Source organism: Myotis lucifugus, unplaced genomic scaffold (assembly GCF_000147115.1).
Source record: "Myotis lucifugus unplaced genomic scaffold, Myoluc2.0 scaffold_1, whole genome shotgun sequence".
NCBI classification, from domain to species: domain Eukaryota; kingdom Metazoa; phylum Chordata; class Mammalia; order Chiroptera; family Vespertilionidae; genus Myotis; species Myotis lucifugus.
The window spans coordinates 11,414,213-11,438,828 of NW_005871049.1; the positions used below are offsets into that span (position 1 = coordinate 11,414,213).

At 38.8% G+C, this 24,616-nt stretch overlaps 1 protein-coding gene across 16 annotated transcripts in view; it reads right to left on the reverse strand.

The window, feature by feature from the left end:
- SLC7A11 (solute carrier family 7 member 11) overlaps nucleotides 1–18,432 on the reverse strand; it is a 236,984-nt gene extending 218,552 nt beyond the window's left edge. For 7 of the 16 annotated variants that reach the window (XM_023754417.1, XM_014455094.2, XM_023754418.1 and 4 more), the window contains exons 1-3: nucleotides 17,799–18,430; nucleotides 13,962–14,088; nucleotides 9,771–9,886 (exon numbers count right to left, since the gene is read on the reverse strand). In XM_023754417.1, the coding sequence (XP_023610185.1) occupies nucleotides 9,771–9,886; nucleotides 13,962–14,088; nucleotides 17,799–18,075 (520 nt within the window). In that variant the 5' untranslated portion in view covers nucleotides 18,076–18,430. Of the gene's footprint in view, nucleotides 1–9,770; nucleotides 9,887–13,961; nucleotides 14,089–17,798 lie in introns of all 16 variants that reach the window. The other 9 variants (XM_014455077.2, XM_023754358.1, XM_014455079.2 and 6 more) reach the window with 4 other exon arrangements.
- Nucleotides 18,433–24,616: the final 6,184 nt, after the last annotated feature.

The window sequence follows — 24,616 nt, forward strand, 5'->3', positions numbered from 1 at the left end:
GCCAAAGAGCCACATGTGGCTCGCGAGCCGCAGTTTGCTGACCATGGCTCTAAGGCAGTGGTTCTCAATCTTCTGCCCCTTTATATACAGTTCCTCATGTTGTGACCCAACCATAAAATTATTTTCGTTGCTACTTCGTAACTGTAATGTTGCTACTGTTATGAATCGTAATGTAAATATCTGATATGCCGATGGTCTTAGGCAACCCCTGTGAAAGGGTCGTTCGACCACCAAAGGGGTCGCGACCCACAGGTTGAGAACCGATGCTCTAAGGGCCATCCAGGGAACCAGAGGTGTTGGCATGACCTGGAAGCATTGTGGAAATGCAGAAACTCGGGCATGGCCGACCCAAGAAATACAAATCTGCATTTCAACAAGATCTCTAGGTAATTTTTATACACATTAAAGTTTGTGAAGCTTTTAGATAAAACCTCTGAACAGTGAGAAGTCATTTCTTGTTCTTTTTTTTTAATATAAGAGTGAATAGATAGTATAGTGCCTTAATGATTATATAAAAATATCTTCTAAGCAAATCCTGAAGTCATTGCAGCGCGCAGATTGCTGAATGCGACTCTTCAGCTTGCTAAGGCAGCAACTATCTCCTCCCTCAGTGATTGTGTGCATATTCACCTCTCAGTGCGAATCACACTCAAGAAGAAGTAAGACGTTAAGAACGTGGCTGGGACCTTATTCTTCACTCACAGGACTAGCCTTGGCCAGCAGTCTTGCTGTTCCTCTCCACTGTCCAATTAGCACGGCCAAGAGTGGCTCCCAACCTACCCAAAACAAAGCGTCTCCCAAGACATGTTTTGGGACTTGGACAAAAACCATTGTAAGTGATGAGTCCAAAAGAGCACCCAGGCTAGGATGAACCCTGGGTCCGAAGCCAGCAGCATGTCCCTTTCTTAAGGAGGCTGCCTGTGGCTTCCCAGCAGCACACGACCAGCCACGCCCCCCACCCTGTGTGGACCATGAGAGCCTGGAGGAGAAAACAAGCCATATCCATCTCTGCGTTGCTAGCATCCAGCTTCACACCTGCCCTAGGAAGATCATCAGCTCCATTTTGTTGAATGAGTGAATGAGCTGGATACTCAGTTTAAAAAACAAACAAAACCAAAAACCACTACCGTGGGCCAAAAAGACATGAATGGTGATAGATGCTGCCTCCTATACTCTGCAGGAATGACAGGGGTCATTCTAGGGCCAGGCAGTGGATGTCAATGCTATGCTTCTTTACAAAACCTTATGCTTAGTGTTAACCACCTCTTCCCACCCAAAAGTAACTCCACAGTTGCAGTTATTATCTATAAGCTTTATTTTTTAAAATGTATGTTCCTCCCAAACAAATAACAAAAAATGTATAAAGATATTTCTCCACAGATAAAACAAAACACAGAATTCTTATTCAAATTGCAACAGGAAACTTTCCTTATGTGCAGCAATGAGTTATCTTTTCATCTTCCACCGCTTGACATAATCACTGACTCATTTCAGAATTTAAGAATCAGTACAAATGTTATCAACTTAATAGCCTAAACCCCTAAAAGAAGGTTAATTAACGGACATTTTTTAATGGTTTGCTATGCAGGCATTTAAAATCATGATATAGTCAGATATTTATTATATGAAAGGGTGTTCATGATATAATACTGACCAATAAAGCAAGTGACAGAGATGGATAGACAGATATAAACACACAAAGGTAGAAAGGAAATGAAAAAAATCTAAAAAATCATGTATCAAACCATTAACAGAAGGTATCTATAGATGTTAGAACACTAAATAATTTTCAATTTTTATTTATTTTTCTGCATTTTTTCAATAAATTTATAATGAACATGCAGCATTTTTAAGCAACAAATAAAGCAATTTTTATTTTTGAAAAAAATTCAAAGATGGAAAAACTAAGGGCTCTGTAGATCCCCCACATAGTGAGCTTGGAGGTTCCTAGTGAAGAAAGGCTTAAAGGAAGGATGATCAGAAAGGCTGGGCCTGGAATAAGCTACATGGGAGGTTAAGAGAAAGTTTTTATCTACGTTTGAAGCTTAAAACTTGAAGAAACAGACACAGCATTAATGGCACAGTGCATTACTTTATCAGAGAAAGGATAAAAAATAAAATTATTTCTCTCCCCAATATAAAGTACTGATATATCAAAAATAATACAATGCAACTCTGCTCTCATCTTTGTCATCCAGTGATTTCTTCTCCTGTTTCTATGCAAATGACTCTGTGATAAATGAATCATCATATGAAGGGGATTATTTTTTCAGTTAAGGAGATCCAGCATTGGCCTAAAAGAAAATGGAACTTATGTTCCCACCACCAACAAAAGAGCACTGTTTTCTTTTAAACAGAGCTCCTAAAACCCCAAACACTATTTCTGGAAGTACTCCACAGTAGAAGAGAGCTGTTGCATAGAGAGGAAGAGAGAAATAGAAGGAGAAAGGAAAAAAAGGAAGGAAAGGGGAAGGATGGGAGGGAGGAAGGGAGGGAAGGAGGGCGGGGGGGGGGGGGGGGGGGGGGAGGGGGGGTAGGGAAGGGGGGGGGGAAGCAAAGGGGGGGGGGGGAAGGGGGGGGGGGGAGGGAAGGTAGGAGGAGAGAGAAGCGGGGAGGGGGAAGGAAGGGGAGGGAGGGAAGCGAGGAGGGGAGGGAGGGAGGGATGGGGGAGGAATAAGAAAGAGAAAGAGGCATTCTTATTTTTGGAAGCTCTATCTATATATTTGAGAAGAGGAAGAGGGTTTGTTACTTTCATAAAGAATGTAAGTATTCAGTGCCTATTAAAAAAGAAAAAAAGTATTTGGGATTTTCTTTTGTCTTTTATTAAGTCTTCTTAGAAAAATGGAAGACAAAATTAAACTGATATTAGGAATTGATCATCTCACCTCGCTCTGCTCTCAGACAGCTGAAATAAAAATTCTGGTTAAGACTGATTTCTCTCAAAGATTTCTCAAAACGCTGCTTTATTTGAGCATCCAGACATTTCACTCATTATGTGGTACAGGTGGGGTGTACCTCTGCCACCCTGAAGGATACAGCCGAACAAGGAACAAGGCGGCCAGTACAGAGGCGCAGCGAAGGTTCTCACTTGGCTGAAACTGCTGTTTCATCATGTGTCTTTACAGAAAAAGTTAAGTCTATGAATGCTGCTTATCCAACAATATTGAAAAAGGATCTGGGACTCACTATAGCAAGAGCTTTCTGAGTCTCTGAGACAAATAATGCCTGCTTTGTTTTTGATACACTGCCCACAATGTAATAATCAAAGAAATCTGAGCAAGCTCTCTGGTCCTCCTTTTACTTTCATTGAATAATAATTGCTAATTTCACACATTAGGAACTATTTATATAAATTTGGGATGATGATGATGATGATGATGATGATGATGATGATGATAATGATTATTATAGTGTTGCTTATCCTAAATGTTACCAAAATGAAAATTCAGGGCCCTAGAGCTTTTTGGCACTTATTTATGATGCAGTCTCCTAAGACCTGAAATGCAGCCAGGAAAGCCATATGTACAAATCCTGGAGATAAGAAATACGTATTTGAAGGGAACTATTTCTGAAGAGGATGATTAGGGGAATGTTAAGGACTGAGTCTGTGACTTAGAATGGCAGGATGTCTTGCTGCACTACTGTAATTCAGGTCTGCCTTGCTTTTGCAGAGTTAAGTTACTGAGCCTGGATATATTGGGTTTTCCCTGGCTCAGACTTCTGACTGCTTCATGTTACCCTGGTAAAATATATGAATGCTGTATGGGTGTTACATGGCTGAGCTAACGTGGATTGTGTCATTGTTTTCCTAACAGCCACCTGGACTGCCTTTATCTCTTCGTTAGCATTTATTTCCTGGATGCACTAATTTCAGAGAAAATGTGTAGCAGTAAATAAACAGAGAGTCTATATCTAGGGAACTTACTATTGGAAATAAAAGTTGTAAGCATTAAATCATGTGTAACTGTGTAGAAACTTCATTTCTTAATATGACCCTTTCTCCTTTCTTTCTTTCCTTTTGATTCTTACCGGCCTCATTGGGCACCCTGACTCACCTGCCTCCTTCTCTCTTGCAGGGCCACTCCCTCAGTGGTTAAGTGGTTCTCAACCTTCCTAATGCCGCGACCCTTTAATACAGCTCCTCATGTTGTGGTGACCTCCAATTTCATTGTTACAAATTGAACATAATTAAAGCATAGTGATTAATCACAAAAACAATATGTAATTATATATGTGTTTTCCGATGGTCTTAGGCGACTCCTTTGAAAGGGTCGTTCGACCCACAGGTTGAGAACCACCCACAGGTTGAGAACCGCTGGGTTAAGCCTTCAGGACAAAGATCAGCATCAAATGACCTGAGGAACAAACCCCAGAGATAGAGTTACAGTCAAAGTCAAATGAGAGATAACAGCTAAGCCTCAGTTGTGTTTCAGCTCCAGGTCCAGAAAAAAAAAAAAAAAAAAAGTGGCAAAACCAGACAAAGAGATGCCATGGCTGACACCAGGACCAAATGCACTGACTAATGACCCCCTACCCTAGCTCTGACCAATCAGTAGAGACCATGACCCGAAGTCCCTTAGTCACCGTGATTAATGATCTTTCCCCTATATAACCCATGCCCTGGAAGCCATGGGGGAGCCATGTCCTTGAGCATTAGCTCGCCTGTCTCCAGGCGTAAGCCACTTCCTAAAAATAAACCCTTACTTTGCTACAAACTCCTGTTGGTGTCTTATTGGGCCTTGACCTGTGTAGGCAAAGACACTGCTTTAGGCTGGTCACAAGTGCAAACTATTATTACATGGCAGACATAGTGCAAAGACTTGACATGGATATGTTATTTAATCTTCACCTCTTTATGATGTGGTTACCATCACTGGCCTTATTTTTCAGATAAGACTCAGGACATTATTGAACATGCCTAAGTTCACATAGGTAAGGGTGAAGATAGGATTGGAGCCAAGGTAGACTGCCTTCAGAGTCCTCACTTTTGCCACTAGTTCCTAGGTAACAAGGAGGAAGTAGCTCAAAGAATATGATCTCACTAGAACACCTGGTTCTTCCAAACTCCTGGCGACTCCCCGACTCTGCTAAAGTTCATGTTTGTCTTGGCTGGGATTTCGGGACACTTCAGTGACACATTTCATTGTTATCCTCCTGAAGAAAATGGTTGTTGTCTGCAGTACTTGTGTATTTAAATCAAGGGTCCTCAAACTTTTTAAACAGGGGGCCAGTTCACTGTCCCTCAGACCGTTGTTGGAGGGCCGGACTATAGTTAAAAAAAAAACTATGAACAAATTCCTATGCACACTGCACATATCTTATTTTGAAGTAAAAAAACAAAACGGGAACAAATACAATATTTGTATTTGCATGTGGCCCTTGGGCCGTAGTTTGAGGACCCCTGATTTAAATACTATGCATATCTACCTAAGACTTGGCTGTCTTGGTAATTTAGTTATGGTAGAAAAGGAATAAGTACAGCCAGACTTCAGAAGATAAAACAAATCCACTCCACGTGCTATATTAGAAATGCTAGCACAGAACTGGTCCTAGATTTTCTTTCATGTAAGTTACTGATGCCAGGAAAATACAGTTTTAGAAAAGAAAATACAGTACTGCATTTGTAGAACTGGCTAATTTTTTCTTACAATGCAATCACATGTTATTTTTAATTTGTTTGCTTCCCCTAATTATTCTCACAAGTATGAGAAGCTGGGCAGGGCTGTCTACTCACCTACATAAACTAAACTCAAAAACTCAGAGAGGTTGTGAGGGTTGGATCTGGGAGTAGATCTCACATTTTGAAAAAATATTTTTATTATATTATTCTTCCTTTAGAGTGTATGCTTATTTAGGATTTAGTTTCATGAGACCAGAACAACAAACAAAATATCATTTTAAATATTCAACATATGCATATCAGTGCTTCTTGAAACTACAAAAACAGTGAAAATTCGTGGGGTTCCACCGAAGGTAAAGGGAGTAATGTCAGTATTGGGAAAGAGGGGAATGCCAAACTTGAATATAAGATTTCCCAGTTACACTTCCATGTGACTCACATGTTTACCCCAATGGAGAGGGCTTTGAATAAACACAGCTTCTCATCCTTATTAATTTGACAGAAATGAAGTAGAGCCCAGATGCTCCTGTATTTACCATAGGGTTACAACCAGATAAATCCTTTGTGAGATGAAAATATTCTAAGACGAAAATGCATTTCATACACCTAACTTCCTGAACATCATAGCTTAGCCAAGCCTACCTTAAATATGCTCAGAATATAGTAAAAAATTATTAAAATCAAAATTTGAAGTTTGGGTTCTACTTAGTAATGTTAACATAAAAAACATTGAAACCTGTAAAGAATTTTTGTGAGTTTGTTTGAGCCAAACTGTCGACATAAGCCAGGAAGCAGAACCTCAATGAATGGAGATAATGCTCCCGAGAATGGCGGGTTACATCTGTATTTATACATTGCAATCAAAGGAAAGGGATGTAGGTGAGTTACATGAAATCCACTGGTGATAGACTAGAGAGGCAGGAGAAAGCAAAGTGGGGAAACCTCTGGGATTGGATAAAAAGTAAAATGATAGACACATACTTAGGTGGGTGCAGGAACAATGAACATGATAACAATGAAGGAATTTGTGGTATCTGTCCTGGAGCCCAGGCACATTTGGTTGTGCCCCAGGGGATCCAGAAAAAGGGAAGTTACAAGTTACCCAGACATTTCAAGGATATGTTATCATAGATGCAAAAAGACAGATAGGCTCAGTTAAGGTAAAGGTTGACCTTGTCAGTGAGGATACTGGCCTAGGATGTAACTACCCACTATAACTGCTTTTAGTTAAAGTTTAATTTCAGACCATCCTTTGTGGTTACTTTAGGTCTCTGAGTTTGCAAGACCGCCATGTAGGCCTTCCCTGAGCTAGTCAGGTTAGCATGTGGCCCCTTTCGTCCACAGTGTGAATCATTATAGCATCATCATAAAGTCTAAAAATCCTAAGTCTCCCTGGCCGGTTTGGCTCCGTGGATAGACCACTGGCCTATAGACTGAATAGTCCCATGTTCCATCATGGTCAAGGACACATGCCTGGGTTGTGGGCTCGATCCCTAGATGGGGGCATGCAGGAGGCAGCCGATCAATGATTCTCTCTTATCATTGATGTTTCTATTACTCTCTCCCTCTCCCTTCCTCTCTGAAATCAATAAAAACATATTTAAAAAAATAAAAATTGTAAGTCGAACCACTGTTAAGTCAGGGACCTCTGTACTTTTTAAAGGGGGATGAGGAGCAAATTAGCATTCAGTAACTCTCCATCCCCACCCCACTCTCATTTCTTAAATGGTTGGCTAACATTTCAAAAAACTTGAAATTCATTTTTTTTTCTGTGATTGGATTATAACACAACCCTTCAGGTTTGCTCTTCTATATTGAAATACCACAAATGATTTCCTTCCCCAGGGAATATAAGAAGCAGTTCATACAATTAAACTCTACTTTCTACTTCTCACTAACCTTCCACCCCCAGCAGGCAGAAAGTCACCTATCTTAACTTTGAATAATGCAGACTGTGAGAAATTTGCCCCCACGTGAATTTCTCCTTCTCTATTGCCAGCTCCAGTTCCCGTTGCTCCATTAAAGCTAAATTCTTCTCAAAGGGAGTTTGACTTTCCCAATTAGCCACTGACTTACATTACCTCCCACTGAGTCATAAGAATATCCGGGTTTTTTTTTTTTTTTTCTCTTTTAGTGCTTCTTATTATAGGAACACATTTCCTCAAAATTTCAAGCTTATAAAAGAACATCAGAATTTGTAAACAAATGTTATAACTAATAGCAGAAATAGAAGGGAATGTCTAGCTTCATCAAAGATTTACGACTCTTTGTTAACTATTCGGTCACCAATCTCTACTACATAAAGAAGTTTTGCAAACTATAACATGCTTAGTTATTCTTAAATATAATTGCTTTAAAATTTTGATTTGTACGGTTACCATTAACTTCCCTAAAATTCAAATTTTCCCTTAAAATTATTTAATAGAATTTGAGTAAATAAGAAAATAGTCACCTAGACTTCCCAAAATAGTAATGTATTAACCTTTGTCCAGCTTATTTCCAGGCCAAAGTGAGCAATATTTGTGGATTTGTAAATGTTTACATAGAATGTATTTAAAGTTTGCTAGCTATGGTTTTTAATTAGTAACTTCTATTGGCAATTTATAGAGCCCTCAAAAATTCTACACTTACCTTACTCTTTTCAAATATAATAATTATAGTATGATTCTGCCTCAGTCAATCCAGAGAAAAGAATAGAATGGGCACAACATTGGCTTTTAGTGTGTCCCATAGTGGAATATCAGATTTATCAAGAATTTTCTATGGGCAGTTCTGCTAAAGGCCTTCAACATTTGACATAGCTTCATCTTTCTACAGCCATTCAAGATAAATGATCTTTTCATAGGTGTTTTACCAATAAATAAAACTGATGCTTAAAGTGGTTTAATATTTAGGCCCAAATCACACAACTAAGCAGTTGAGACATGAAGTTTCAATTCCAGGTTGCTGGCCTCCAGAGCCTGAGCTATAACCACCACCACATTTTTATGTGTAATTCCTCTTTCCTGAAAACTAACCACTCACCTCTGTGCTATCAAATGTGCATCGTCCTCATCCTCTTCATTGTTCCATTGAAATACCTGAGCTACACATAACTAAAAATTCTATGAGTATATAGTTCAGTTATTTCTGTGTAGCTTTCTATTTCTGAGTAATTTAAATAATCAAATTTTGATTCTTAAAATAGTTTGACTCAATTAGCATCTAGAATTAAGTTATCGTTTCCAGTAAGAGTCAAAGGTTTGGAAGCTACACCCTTCTAAAAACTTAGTCATACTTGGCTTTTATATCACTTATGTAATGTTGTGCAAAATCCTTTTTTTATTTGTTTCTATAAATTTTCTATGACCTGTGCCCCTTGATAAAAATGAGCAAGTTACTAATTTGAAGATTGTAAAGAAAACTCCTAGCTAAGAAATGCTACTAATAATCAAATATAGAAAGAAGACTCATCGTGATTACCAATGGGCAACTAAACCCATAACACTGAGACAGCTGCTAACACCATAAAATGTATGAACACAACATACACACCCAACACATACATATCACTCCATGAGGATAAATGAGTTATAATTCAGCATGTTTTATCACTGAGGAAGGAGAATTTCTAATATTAAAAATCCATAAAATAATTGGGTTTTTCCCCTGCTGGCCGAGTGTTGACCTAAGAATCGGGAGGTCATGGTTCAATTACCAGTCAGGGCACATGCCCATGTTGCGGGCTCTATCCCCAATGTGGGGTGTGCAGGAAGCAGCCAATCAATGATTCTCTCTCATCACTGATGCTTCTCTCTCTTCCTCTCCCTTCCTCTCTAAAATCAATAAAATATATATTTAAAAAAATAATTTGGTTTTCATCTGTAATTGTTTTTCCTCCCCATGTAACCAATTTCTATTTTACCAACAAGGTGGTTTTTCTTTGCCTTTTAAACGATTAGCTATCCTGGATATTGCGCCAATGGAAAACTGACATGTAATATAATGGGGTATTTCTCCAAATACTATTTTTTCCAACACAAATTTGGCAAGGAACTATAAGCAAAAAACGAACATGATGTGGGAAGTAGGTTCGACCATGTAAAAAGTCTGAAGAAACTATCTCCAATCATTTTTGTGGTGTGTTTTTGTTTTTCATATTCATACTCACTTAAGCCCACAGCTGTAATGAGCTGGATTGCAAGTTTAGGAATTTCACAATGAATAAAAAATGGTTCCAGGAAGTAGTGTCCAAATGCCAGAGATATCACAGCAGTGCCTGCAGGGCTAGAAAACATATATATTTAGGTTACCACAGAAAAAAAATAGCATCTTCAATAGACTTTTTCTACTATGAGGTATTTTTATTCAAGCACATGGAACATGTTAAACATGAGAGTTTATAATTTTCAGAACTACATATTTGATTAGGTTGTCACCAACATTTCAAATGAAATTTTGTCAATAACTTTGGTGGATAGTTTTTAAACTTCCCATTTCTTTGTGAGCAAGGCTCTGTTCTCCCATATTTGCCCTTTTTCCCCTTAAAGGTCTAGTTTATTACTTGAGATCCTGACAGAGCTGAGCTTCACCAAAAGCAGGCTTCTTTCTCACTAAAGCCACAGAAAGAATGTGTTAACAGTGCATATCTAATGGGATGGGGCATGGTCAGGTAAATGAACACAAAACTCAACAAAAAATGAGTAAGTGTTTATTGTAAATATATGCCTACAAACTTGACACTATTATTACTTTTCCAGTATGGACAAAAACTTGAAGAGCCAAGTGATTATTCTTAATTCCATAATTCCATGGAAATATTTAGATTCAAAGTATAAGCTAAAAAATAGAAATACTCTTGTAATTTTACACAAGTGAGAAAATATGTGTGAAATAAGAAAATGAAATATGTATAGGTATATAGCAAAATAGGTAATAGGCCTTTTCATTTTTAATTCTTCAAATATTTCTCTTAAAATTATACATGTCTTTTTAGTTTAAATATATATATATTCATTCTTTGGATACACAGACAAGCCATGGGGTTATGTAATTTCTCAATTTTCCCTTCCAGCTTCTCCTCTTTCCCGTGGTCACCCAACACCCACACCCAGTCCCTAGACCAGTGATGGCGAACCTATGACACGCGTGTCAGAGGTGACACGCGAACTCATTTTTTTGGTTGATTTTTCTTTGTTAAATGGCATTTAAATATATAAAATAAATATCAAAAATATAAGTCTTTGTTTTACTATGGTTGCAAATATCAAAAAATTTCTATATGTGACACGGCACCAGAGTTAAGTTAGGTTTTTTCAAATTGCTGACACGCCAAGCTCAAAAGGTTGGCCATCACTGCCCTAGACTGTGTGGCCTGCTGGTACCAGACAGCACTACAACTCTGACATCCTTCTATTCCTGGAGACCCTCTTTCTACTCCAAAACAGGACTATTTTTCCTGTTCTCCATTGCCGGGAGCCGGTCCATCCTTGCTGCTTGACACAGTCGCTGCAGAGAAGAAACGTCTGCACAGCATATGTTTCAAGGGACCTGGCGTATATAGCATACTGTTCTTAATATGTTTGCTCCCCTTAGCGCTATGTGTTTTAACCAAGGTCACCTCTCCGAGAAAGGTTGTTTCCCCAGGTAGGGATTTTCCCCTGAAGTTAGGGAGGAGATAAAACCCCTTAACTAAGTGCCAGGCGGGTAGTTAATCACTTTAACTACAAACAATCACACTTAAGCTACATAATCTTTACTCCCTGGAATGGAGATAAGAAACACCCTAACCTTTGGAATAGAAATTTTGGAATAGAAATTGATAGGATTAAAATCAACTGGTATAAATACAGATGTAACAAGACAACAGGAGACAGAACCTAGAGACAGGACTTGGCTGGAGATCCTACACAGAACCTAGAGACAAAACCTAGAGAGAGAACATGGCAAAAGATCCTGGACAGAACCTGGCTACAGAACTTGGCTAGAGAACCTAGACAGAACATGGCAGGAGAACCTGGATAGAACCTGGCTGGAGAACCTAGCTACAGAACCTAGCTGGAGAACCTAGAAAACCTGGCAATAGAACTTAGCTGGAGATCCTGGACAGAGCTTGGCTGGAGATCCTGGCTAGAGTTCCTGGCTAGGCTGCTGATCAACTGAATGCTGCCTCCGTGTCATTCCTTCTTCGCCGACTCCGTCCACACCTTTGGGGACCCCTGGACCTGCTGGGGTTGGACCCCAGCACTCCATCATTTATAAGTCTTTTGATGTGTAAATTAAAATCTGATCATGTCATTTTAGTGCTTTCAAAGCATGCTCCAGATATGCAAAAATCCTTCATTTCCAGGCTCCAGCTAGTGTAAACTTTCCCTTTTTCCTTCAGTTAGCTTCTTCCCACTAGAAGGATCCGCATACCCTTTGCCTGGAGCCCCTGCAACTCTTGGATAGTTTTTTATGGCTCAGATCTAGTTCAATCTTCCTCCAATCCTCTGTGTGAGATCTCCCTGGTATACCCTCTTAGTGAACCCCTTGGCTTCCTTTTCACAGTGCTTATCATAGTAGCAACTTTACATTCACTTATGTGATTTCTTGATTGATAACTATTTCCCTCACTGACCCTGAGCTCCATGCATATAAAACTGTGTCCATCTTAATCACTATTTTATCCCCAGTGTTCAGTATAATGTCTATCATGTAATAGAAACCCAATAAATATTGACTATATGGTGAATGTGTGAATTCAATCTAATGGCCCCTGCTTTGTACTGATGTGTGATATTTTTCCTTTAAATCTATGTTTTACAGATGATTACTGGCAATTTTAACAGGGAACCAGAACACAGACTTCTAAAATATGAAGTAAGAATACAGATAGTATGTTCAACATCAAAGGAGAAGCAGAGACTGCACGTTTCACAAGAATTAGAGAAGAAAGACCGTCAACTAGGGTGAACAGGAAATTAACTGTGAAAAAGACGGAATTTAAGTTGACCTTTGAGGAGTAAGATTTAGATCACCAGAAAAGAGTGGAAGGCACATTCTGGGAAAATCCCAGATTTTATAAAAGGAACAAAGTAGTTCTTTTTCATTATAACAAGTTTTAAATGATGTAGAATTGTTTAAAATGAGAACAGACTTATCAAAGAAGTAAATTGCACTCTGAAGGTCTTTGTTAAAAGAGACTCCTAGGACTATAAAAATCAAGATTAGTGTTAAATCAATGCTTATAAATCAGTGTTGTCTTTGCCATTTAGATACGATAAAAGCTCATGAGCTCTCAGGTGTGTGTTACTGGTACGTTTACAGGAAGAACAAGTTTTCCTAGTTATTTCTGTTAAACTCTGTGATCAGAATGTGCAGGTCGTGTTTTCTGAAAGCAATTAAACTTAAGGAATTGGGATACTTTAAATGACATCATAAGTTTCCCATGAAGTTGGAAGGAACTTTCTAGTCAGGGTGACTTAGCACAACTGGGCTTGATTCTAAACCCAGAGTCTCGGGAAGAGGAACACAGTGCTACAAGAGTAAAGTCAGAAAAGATTTTCGCAACTGTAGTCTACTGATTTGTTTAACGTGAGGATGTGAGTCATTTGTATCAAGTAAAATCTTATTTCTTTATAAAGCCGTAAACTTGGTGACACACTAAGTTGTGAAGAAGCACGGAATGTTCCTAGTCACAAAAACTGAGGAAAGTGAAATGCCTTAGTGGTGTAATCCACCAGAATGACAACTCCCGTTTCTAGCCTAGGGCTTCATTTTGTCTGGCTGGTCAAAAGATGTGATTTATCAAGCTGGATTTGTTAATCCTCACCTGAGGATATTTTTCCATTGATTTTTAGAGAGATTGGAAGGGAGGGGAGACACACACACAGAGAAATATCGATGTGAGGAAGACACATTAATTTGTTGCCTCCTACATGGCCCCAACCAAGATTGAGCCTGCAACTGGGGTACGTGACATTGACTAGAATCGAACCCGGACCCTTCAGTCTGTGGGCTAACGCTCTATCCACTGAGCCAAACTGACTAGGGCTATCCAGGTGGATTTTGATGCTTCATGTCCTTTCAGGTTAACATCTTTCCTGAAATGTCATAAGGAATAATTGAAGATTGAAGAAAAGCAGCTGTTAAAAAGTTTGGCATGGTTGGCAAACTACTGCCTGTGGCAAAACTGCATTTAAAACATTAATTGAGAAAGGTATTTCATCACAGACTTTGTGTCCTGAAGTAGACATATTTACAGCATAGTCACATGGCATGCATGTTTTAATTCGGTTAAAATAATCATGGTAATTCAAAGAAGGGTGTAATGAACAGGTTTATTTTTCCTTTTTTTTTTTTTTCCTGCTTATGCACTTACCGGATTATGAGCAGTTCCACCCAAACTCGTACAAAAGCTGGTAATGGGCCATAGATTTCCAGAATGTATGTGTAATGACCACCAGATTTTTTTATACTTGTTCCCAATTCAGCATAGGACATGGCTCCTGTGAAATATTTATAATAAACAGGTACAAAGATAAATATCACCAAGTCATTCGGCAACAGAGTTACAACAACAATGTTTATATTGCATGGAATATTATTACATCCTTTGGTATAAATGACATCCTTATTCAAGACAAATTATGGTCATCTAATTGCTAGAGAGCCACCGAATTCTTCTTGTAACTTCCTTAAATTTGATATGTAGTTCATTCTGTTCGAACAGTGTAAATTTATTTGCAATGGTAAAGACAAACTTCTAAAACCATATCATCTTATTAAGAATTTTGAATCACAAACCCGAGAACAAGGGAAAAAGAGATAGATGCCAATAATAGTAACCTATTTTTAGAGCATAACTTCACACTAAGATATTATCCCAAACTGACATCATGGTATTGAAAATCGTTTTAATAAATATTTCTGTGCTGCATCAAAATAAAGAAGATTTATCTCGCGCTGGCCCAGTAGTTCAGTTGGTTAGAACATCATCCCTATATTCCAAGGTAGTGAGTTTGATCCAAGGTCAAGGACAAACAAGAATCAACCAATGAATGCAAAAATAAATGGAACAAATTAATTTATCTCTCTCTCTTTCTTATCAGTAAATAATAAAAGAAGATTTATCTGTTTTTCAGAAAAGTATAAATTCTAGGTCTTGAAAAGCTTTAATTATCTTGTAGGATATGTTTTGCGTGCAACAAAATGAATTTAATTCAGATATTCTATTTCTGGAAAACATTTTCCTGGATGTTTTAAAAGTATATACTTCTGAGTGGTTGAAACAACATGCTTTTAAAAAAGAGATGCTATAAGTTGTATTTATTACATTTGATAAAATTCATTGTGAACCAAATTTTAACATTTAGCAATACAATTCTCATGGGCTTAAGTAAGTTATGTAACCTCCTAAAATTTCAGTTTCATGTTTTGTGTATCAGTGTGACAATAGGTGCCAAGGACATTACTGGGTCTCACACTTGGAATAAGTACCTCTTGAAAAACAGCTATATCCATTCATTTGAACAATTACTTATCAAGAAAATGGAAAATATATCTTGTTATGATGTAAAAAGTTCTACCATACTGATAAGTACTCAAATGTAACACTCAATTTTTGCTTGAGCTACTTCAGAGGCTAAAAGTATGGGAAATTATCAATAGTCAGCAAGACTTTAGGTACAACTCCAACATGAATAGAATTTCGATACTCAGTGAAATCTTAATATCACTTATCCTATTCCTGAGCCTAGCGTTTTATCAGAATTACCCAGGAAGAATTTTCTATTCAAATACAAACAAAAAACCAGATTCTAGGGAAGTGATGGCGAACCTATGACACGCGTGTCAGAGGTGACACGCGAACTCATTTTTTTGGTTGATTTTTCTTTGTTAAATGGCATTTAAATATATAAAATAAATATCAAAACTATAAATCTTTGTTTTACTATGAAAAATTTCTATATGTGACATGGCACCAGAGTTAAGTTAGGGTTTTTCAAAATGCTGACACGCCGAGCTCAAAAGTTTCGCCATCACTGGTCTAGGGCCATACCCCAGACCCATACTCCAACCAAGAGAGTCTAGACTCTCCAATAAAAGAATCCAAGGTAATCTAATACTTTAAAATTTGCACAGGTGATTCTAGACTCTAGAATCTAGAGTAACTAGTCTGCAGATTGACAGTTGGGGATCACTGGTAGAGTTTGCCTAATTCTAATTAATTATAACTATCTGCAATTTACACTCTTGGAAACCATGTTGATAGGCTGTGCAGAAAAGCATCCAATATACAAAGATATTGGAAAGAGTCTTAAGTCCCTCAGTATTTATTGTCAGAGAACCAATACCTAGACCTGTGCATGCTTTGCTGAAGCTCCAGGATGGTTAACCTAGGTTTAAATTGAGTTCTGGGGGAATGAAATTTTCATTTAAAATTCTCAAGCTCATGAAAAAAGTTCGAAACAGAATATAAAAATCCATGTATTGACCCTGGCTTTAAAAAAGAATTGTAAACCAAATATATAGATTCTTTACTTTTAGTTCCAGAGTTTTAAAGTTTTAAAAGAAAGGCTTTTTCCTCTTACATTTTGCTTTGCTTCCTGTTAAGATGATCAACCATTAGGTTTCTCTTTGTCTATAGATGTACATGCCAGACCATGTGAGTACCACGACCTCCTTTTAAAAATCTAAAAATTATTCCTTCATGGGTCTGTTTGTACTAAGGCTCTGGTTTAACAAGTTTTATTCAAAATACCTTCTTCTTTTAAAATAAATAAATGCCTTGTTACAAATAATAGAAATTTGAGTTCTCTAAATCAGTGGTTCTCAACCTTCTGGCCCTTTAAATACAGTTCCTCATGTTGTGACCCAACCATAAAATTATTTTCGTTGCTACTTCATAACTGTAATGTTGCTACTGTTATGAATTGTAATGTAAATATCTGATATGCAGGATGGTCTTAGGTGACCCCTGTGAAAGGGTCGTTTGACCGCCAAAGGGGTCGCGACCCACAGGTTGAGAACTGCTGAATGTTCAAACCAATGAATTAAAACATCGCAAGGCCTTAAGAATGAATGGATTGATATGTGCAGAACCAAGAGCTAGTACTTACTTGGTCCTAGAGTTATAACAGAGTTAGTACCTTTACAGAGTAGTATCTTTTGAAATCAAAACATACAATTTGCCAGAGAAAAGCAAATATATCTTAAACATTTACCCTACAGCGAAAAAGAAACTTATTCTTTTGGACCATTCACCAGTTTTTGTCACCTTTACAACTAACTCATGTAACTCTAGTAATTTGTTCACCTCATGAGGGGACATTTATTACTTCTTTACTATTAACTGTCAAATCGATAGAAGAAATCTTGATCTCGAAGGAAAATTAATAATCATATTTCTCCTAGCAGTTCCATTCAGTGAACAGGTAGACAAATGGTCTGCATCGCTAGAGACCAAGGGGACTATAAATGAAGAAAACAGATCTGAGCAAGCACAGCAAACTAATGCCCAATTCCATTTTCACAGTTTACATTGCAAAAATTTATAGGTGAGAGATGGAAGGTTAAAAAAAATCTGTAGTATGCTCAGACCCTTGCAATACATCCACTCATGATAGTGATTGAGTCATGTGCCATCACACATCTTTCCACATCAAGGACTTTTGAAAGAATCCTAGGAATTGACAAGCACATGAAGTTAAAAAAAATTAAAAGGAAAAGACTGCCACCCATTTGTTTTGCCAAAAAAAAAAAAAAAAAACAAAGTCAGTAAAACTTCTGCTGAACACTCATTCCGTGTCTAAATAGGCCACGCCAGCTTTCACTTCACAGGTGTTTCATTCAGCGTGCCAGCTGCTGAGACGCCCCGGACGCACACAGCCGAGCCAGCCACCTGGGACAGAAAGCTCGCATGGATTTTTCTGGGTCATCAAAGTTAGCCTTTGCTTTGGTCGCCCCAGGGAAAAGTCAGGAAACAGTCTGTCTTAGGAAAAGGGAAGACAGCCTGCAGGAATAGACTTGAAGGAATTCAGGATCCTATCAACAGTGGACACTGTGTTTGCGTAGTCCGCATATCTAAACAGAAATCAGAAAATTTGGAGGACAGCCTTGGCCATTTCATTCACTGCTTAAACATTACCCTTTGCTTTCCCGGAGAGAGAACTGCCGGGCTCCACAGACACACCCCCTGAGAAGAAGCTGCACTCACCAAACAGTGACAGGACCCCGCAGGCGGTCCAGACAATCAGAGACAAGCCCACACTGCCCGTGTTCTGGAGCACACCCTTAGGAGAGATGAAGATTCCCGATCCAATGATGGTGCCAATGATGAAGGAGATGCCCCTCAGCAAAGTGATTTTCTTCTTCAGCATCACTGTCTCCTGCCCAGGGGGCTCCTTGCCCCCCGGGGAAGGCAGACTCCCTTTAACAGTCCCCTGCAGGTAACCTCCATTGGGGATGGTGGCCACGACAGGCTTTCTGGTCATTGTAGTGACACACCGTGGGAAAAATGAAACAGAGGAGGGGAAAAAAGAAAAAAAAAAGAAAAAACAAAAAACCTGAAACTTTCAACTTTGATGTCTCTTGGTGTGAGGAACCAATCTTTTCCTCCTTGCTCCCAGACTGCCTCTCAGTGCTACTGTGATCACAGGTAAAAACTCAGAGGTATATTTTCTCCTTCACAGCTATTTAATTACTCCTCAGGACCACCTGTGAGTTCTTGGGGCTTCTGCTCCTCCACCTCCTCCGACTACCTCTGTGCTGTGTCGCGGGCGGCTGCCCTATCATTAAGATCAGCTCAGCTTCCTCATGGGCTGGTATTTAAGCTCCTGCCTGTCACACCAACTTACTCCAGCTAAATGATGATGCAAATTCTCCAGGTTTGCATCAGCCACATGAGAAGGCTCCAGCATGACTCAGCTCTTTTTTTTTTTTTAACAGTAGCAGGATGTTGCTCAAATGACCTAAGCTTGTCAGAGAACAAAGCAAAGCACACACACTTAAAAGGGATCTTAACCAATCCAGGAATAGTAAATGCATAACAGACCTTCCCAGAGATTTAAAGCAACGCCTAGGGAGGGACAAAAACTCTTGACCCAAGAAAGAAAGTGTGAAATGAAACAGGAAATGATAAGAGCATAGTGGAGTTCCCTTTTTCTGTTCCGAGCAACTGTTTTGATAATAGTATGTAACCCAGAATGCACTGTTTATGAAACAAAATTTAGATTTTATAATCTGTTTCCTGCGTGTTTTATTTATTTATTTTGAGGGAGGTTTCCTAGCAACACAATCAAACCTAATATTTACAAAGTTAGAAAGATTCTGTATGGCTGCTGTCATGCACATAACAATTATGAACCTTACTCAACATTAAGAGATAAAAATTCTTACTGCCAATAATAAGCCAGTATTTAAAATCATCATCTTAGTGTGACAAGTTTTAAAATCCCAATGATTCTAGAAAATTGTCATTTTCTGGTTCTCATTAATCCTAGGTGATCACCTAAACTAAATCAATGGTAAATATTCTTCATTTGCATTACTAAATTTGCATTACTTCATTTGCATTACTTCATTGAATTACTAAAAACCACTAATTTAAAAATTGAATAATAATTACAATGGCATAAAAATGTGCATATAGCAAAAGCTTGAAAAGGAACACACAGAATAATAGTTTGGAAGGTAATGACATCATGTATAAAGTTTTTTTCTAAAGTGTATGAACTATTGTTATATTATGATTATAAATTTAAAATGAATGAAAACCATAAGCTAAGATTAAATTGTTTACCTTGAAACAGTAAGAAAAGCAAAACATTTTTAAACCCTACTAACTTTTCTTAATCGGGTCCATAAAACAAATACCAAAAAGAAAAGAAATCCCAGATATCATGTTTGTGGTTTGGGATTCCATGAGAATTGCACATTAACATTACCCTGAAGCTACAGTTACGCACACTATTAAATATGCTTCGGGATGTCTGAACAAACACAGCAAGTGGGGTGGGGAGAGGTTTGGGATGACATAAGAAAGAAACAGCCACTAGGAGAGCAGTGTGCAGGAGGTAAGAAATATTTTGTGCTGTTGGCACCTAGAAAATTATACCACAACAATAAATTCTCTACCATCCAAATAATTGAGGCTACATCATTTCCTTTTATATTGTCTACCTGACCCTACATAATTTGCTTTGGGTAGACCAAAATCAGGGTTTTTTTCTACAGCCAAAATAAATACTTTCACCCAGATGTTATGCTTAAAAAAAACAAAAATGGGTAGTTTTTCTCATTCAATCTTGTTGAAAGGTCCTAAAAGAAGAAAACTAAGGAAAGATTCTTCTTCTATTTTTCCTCCTCCAAGTCCTTCCACTCACACAATTCTCCCGATGAATGAACATAATGGCGAGAGGAGGCATTTGTCTGCCCAAAGGGGGAACATGTTCGCTCTGAAGAAATATGAGTTAAAAGTAGAACATTCAGCATCCCAGGGAACAGCGTTCTGGCTCCAACTAGCACAGAGCACACTGTAATTTTACATTTTGTGCTAAATGACTGAACTAATAAATTGAGACCAAGACCTCACTCAGAGAGGAAGTTAGATAAATTCTAAAGAAGGAAAAAAATGTTCTTTCAATATAAAAGAACAGTCTCCTTTTTTGCACTATTTAAAAAAAAACAATTAATGAAGAAAAATCACTAAAGTTAGACTAATGGCCAAAAGGATTGTACTGTTAGATAAGACAGAGTCACACTAAAAAATTCTATAAAGTGGCACATAGTTACCAAAGACTGTAGAGAGCGCCTGGGAAGGCACATGGGCATTTCTTTAATTATTGTCAGCTGAATCCAGTGGCATTGGCAGAGCCATGTCCTGGAAACACGCCTTGCCAGGGGCAGGAGTGTTGTTAGCCTGACCTTCAGCCCAGGTGCCAGGGGGTGGGTTTCTTTATCTAAATCCAGCCAAGCACCAGGAATGAATATGACTCAGGCCCACCCAAGAATGCACATAATCTCCTTTGTCTTGACCTTTAGTAAAACTTCCTGGTTTTTGCTGTATAAAATAAAGGCGCTGTATTGGCTCTGGGTCACTGTCTCTCCATCAGAGGACAATGGTCCCATCTGGCCCCAGCTTTCTCCTTCCATCTCTGTGTCTGTCTCTTTCTTTCATTTTCTCAATCCCCAGCCACCCCTACTCAAGAACTGGGCCACTCTCTAGCCATGTTGGATGCGGAAAAGAGAGAAATATTTACAAAAGACACCAGTATACTTCTTCTAATACCTAGATATTGGCAGAAAACGGAGATTACAAAGAAAATGCTGTTATTTTTAGTGTTAACCAACCCTAATAGTCAATGGTTCTAAACAGTGATAAACTACGTGTATATCACAGAAATGAGTTCCAAACAAATGCATTTATATTCCTCCTGCTTTAGGCCTTCTCTTAAACCAGTGATGGCGAACCTTTTGAGCTCGGCGTGTCAGCATTTTGAAAAACCCTAACTTAACTCTGGTGCCGTGTCACATATAGAAATTTTTTGATATTTGCAACCATAGTAAAACAAAGACTTATATTTTTGATATTTATTTTATATATTTAAATGCCATTTAACAAAGAAAAATCAACCAAAAAAATGAGTTCGCGTGTCACCTCTGACACGCGTGTCATAGGTTCGCCATCACTGTCTTAAACCCTCCTGTCAAGTTAGGAGACTATTCTTCTGCTATTTACAAATATTTATCTAGTGCTTACAGGGCACAAGGAATAGCCCCAGTTCCCTAAACATGTCTCATGGAAGAAACAGACATGATATATGTACTACGGTAGCTTCCCCTTGGTAGTAAATTATTTCTGTCCCATGATTATAAATATGGGCACATAATGACCTGGCCAAAAATAATCATCTCCCCGGCAGTGGGGTACAGGAATGTGACCTGAGCTGGGCTATTTCTAAACAGAATTAGATTTATCTTTTCTCATCTGTTGGAAGTTGTGGAGGGAGATGTGACTCCAGAACAACTGGGTGCCTTGTCCCCTGTCATGTTGAAAAAATGCCCATGAAATAAATTGAGACTATGCAGAGATGAGAAACTTAGAATGTGCCAGCATCATGGGGCCCTGTTTTAGTTCCTAAGGGACCCAGATTGGCTGTGGGTCCTGAGGATCTTTTATTTCTATAAGCTACCTCCTCTCCTTGCTAGGTATGGTGCCTCGTGCCACACACAGAGAACAGTTACACATGGATGGCAGGGTTCAATGGAAGTGGTATGATATTTAAAGCTCCTAAGTGGGGCTGATATGATACATGACAGCCATTAGACACACGTGGTTACAGGCACTTGAAACGTGGCTAGTTCAAAATGGGATGTGCTGTAAGTGTAAAATATACACTGGAATTTGAAATCTTATTTTTAAAGAATGAAGAAAAAATATCTTCTTATAATTATACTAGAGGCCTGGTGCATGAAAATTCATGCACTGGAGGGGGGTCCCTCAGCCTGGCCTGCCCCCTCTCACAGTCCGGAAGCCCTCAGGGGTGGGAGGCGACTCAGTGATCAGGGGAAGACGATGCTCCCATCACACCTGGTTACCTGAGCCTTGGGCCAGCCCTGGGCAGCTGGGGGGTTGAGAGGACTGGGGGACTCCGGAGGCAGGCTCACCTGCCACCCCGGTGGAGCTGAGGGGACTGGGCACCACCATCTTGAGGCTATGGACGCTGCCATCTTTGAGGGCGGGGCAGTCAATTAGCACATTCCCTCTTTTTTAGATAGGATTATTTATATTAATTCTACCAGTTTTGTTCTGTTTTTTAATGTGGCTACTTAAAAATTAAAATTATATATGTGGTTCAAATTTGTGACTCACATATGTTTTTATGAACAGTGCTGATCTAGAAGAAAAGAGGATATAATTCTCAACCTGGTGTAGCAGGGATTTCTTAAAAGGGACATACAAATTACTAACCATAAAAGATGATACATTAGGGTATATTAAAATTAAAAAATTCAGCCCTGGCTGGTGTGGTTCAGTTGACTGAGCGTCATCCCATGCACTGAAAGGTTGCAAGTTCAATTCCTGGTCAGGACACATACCCAGGTTGCAGGTTTGATTCCTGGTCAGAGTGCATATGGGAGGCAACTGATTAATGTTTCTCACATCAATGTTTCTCTCTATATATGTATCTCTCTCTCCCCCTTCCTTTCTCTCTAAAATTCATAAAAATCATATTTAAAAGGAGAATAAAAGAATTTCAGGTTATCAAACAACATGATTAAGAGACTGTTAAAGTGAACCATGAAATGCGAGAAGGTATTTGCAACTGTCAAAGATCTCATATCCAGAATAAATAAATTCCTACAAATCAAAAGGAAAAAGACTGCTCAATGGGCCATACATTTTAACAGACAAAGTGGCTAATACATTTATAAAAAACTGCTCAACAGTATTCGTCATGAGGCCAATTAACACTGAGACGACCATAATGTATTAATTCCCAACATCATTGGGGCTACCTGAGAAAGACTGACAATACCAGGAATGGTAAAAATGTGGAGCAACTAGAACGCCTATATTCTGCTGCTGGGAATGTTAGTTGCATCTTTTTTGTTTGTTTTTGGTTTTTATTGTTTTATTTTGGAGGAAAAGGGCAGCTGTAAAATACAGAGACCTCAGTAACAATGATTTGTTTTTTCTTAAAGCGAGAGAATGGTTGGAATCCAAAGAATCAAAGCAGTAGATGGGACAACTCAGAGCATCTCCAAGTTATTTTCAGGAAACAGCAACCAAACGCAAGCTAAATGTTCCAAGCGAGGAATTCTTCTAACAATTTACCTTGTCTTGTAGATTACCAACACTTTCCCCCCGTTAGTGGGAAAGCATAATTTATTACTGCAAACCAATGACTCCACTATAAGAAACCTTAGAACAAAGTTTTGAATCAAATCTGTCTACCTGCAAAGTACAGGCATGGAATGAGGCAAATACACACACAAAAACAAATACCCAAAGCCCCACAACAAAACCCCTCAAACGAGGACAAAGATTTGACAAAAGGCGCCTGAACTATAGAGTGTAAAGGATCATTAAGCATTAAAGGCAACTGTGTATCCAAGACCCAGTTTGTGTTAATATATGGGATAACCAGGTAATTTTACCCTCTATGGCTAAGCCCATTTCTTTATATAGACAGACAAAGCTAGCACTGCTCTAGTAATAACTAGTAACATACTGCTTTGTCCTTTAAGATCTAGTGCCACACTATGCTGAACCACTAAGCCAAGGTTTTCCACTAAGGCTAAGGATGCTGCATCTTTGCAGGGATGAAAAGCTTACCACACACTCATACTCACATATACCAAATCTATCAGCTCTTGGGAGTCAACCTCAATTCTGCATTTCATTTATGCCAGTATATCTTTTATATGTGTTCTTCCAGAATATTCCTGTCATACTAAACAGCAAAAATCTCAACACATTCGCACCTGGTTATGGTTACCCAGTAGTTATTACTTGTGTGCAATAAAACAAGAGACGAAACCACAGAACAAGTGCACAGGGTGGGGACTGTTGGATAAGGAACAGATATAAAAACACAGATGTGCAGATTTCACCAGAAACCTCAAATATCCGCCTCTAAGTCTGTAGCACAGGCTACTTGCCACAGTTCAGATCCTTCACCCATCACCCCTCATACAGGGCCAATGCTGCTACTTTTGAACACCCTCCAACTGTGTGAATCTGGTTGAAAACAGATGATGCAACAAACGTACACCAGCTGCTTGACTGTTAAATTTGTGTCACAAAAAACTAACTTTAAGGTTTACTATTGTAACTTTTTAAACCAGAGAAAACAACATACTCCTTGGGGAACGGTGAGGCAGTGAGAAGACAGGCCCTGGGGAGAAGTATTATGAAGGCACCTGGAGCTGCGAGGCCTGCCTAGGAGAAGCACGGGTACCGCCACATCACCACGGGGGACAGCTACTGTCGGGGGCTCAGCAAACCAGTTCACACACCACGCAAAGCTG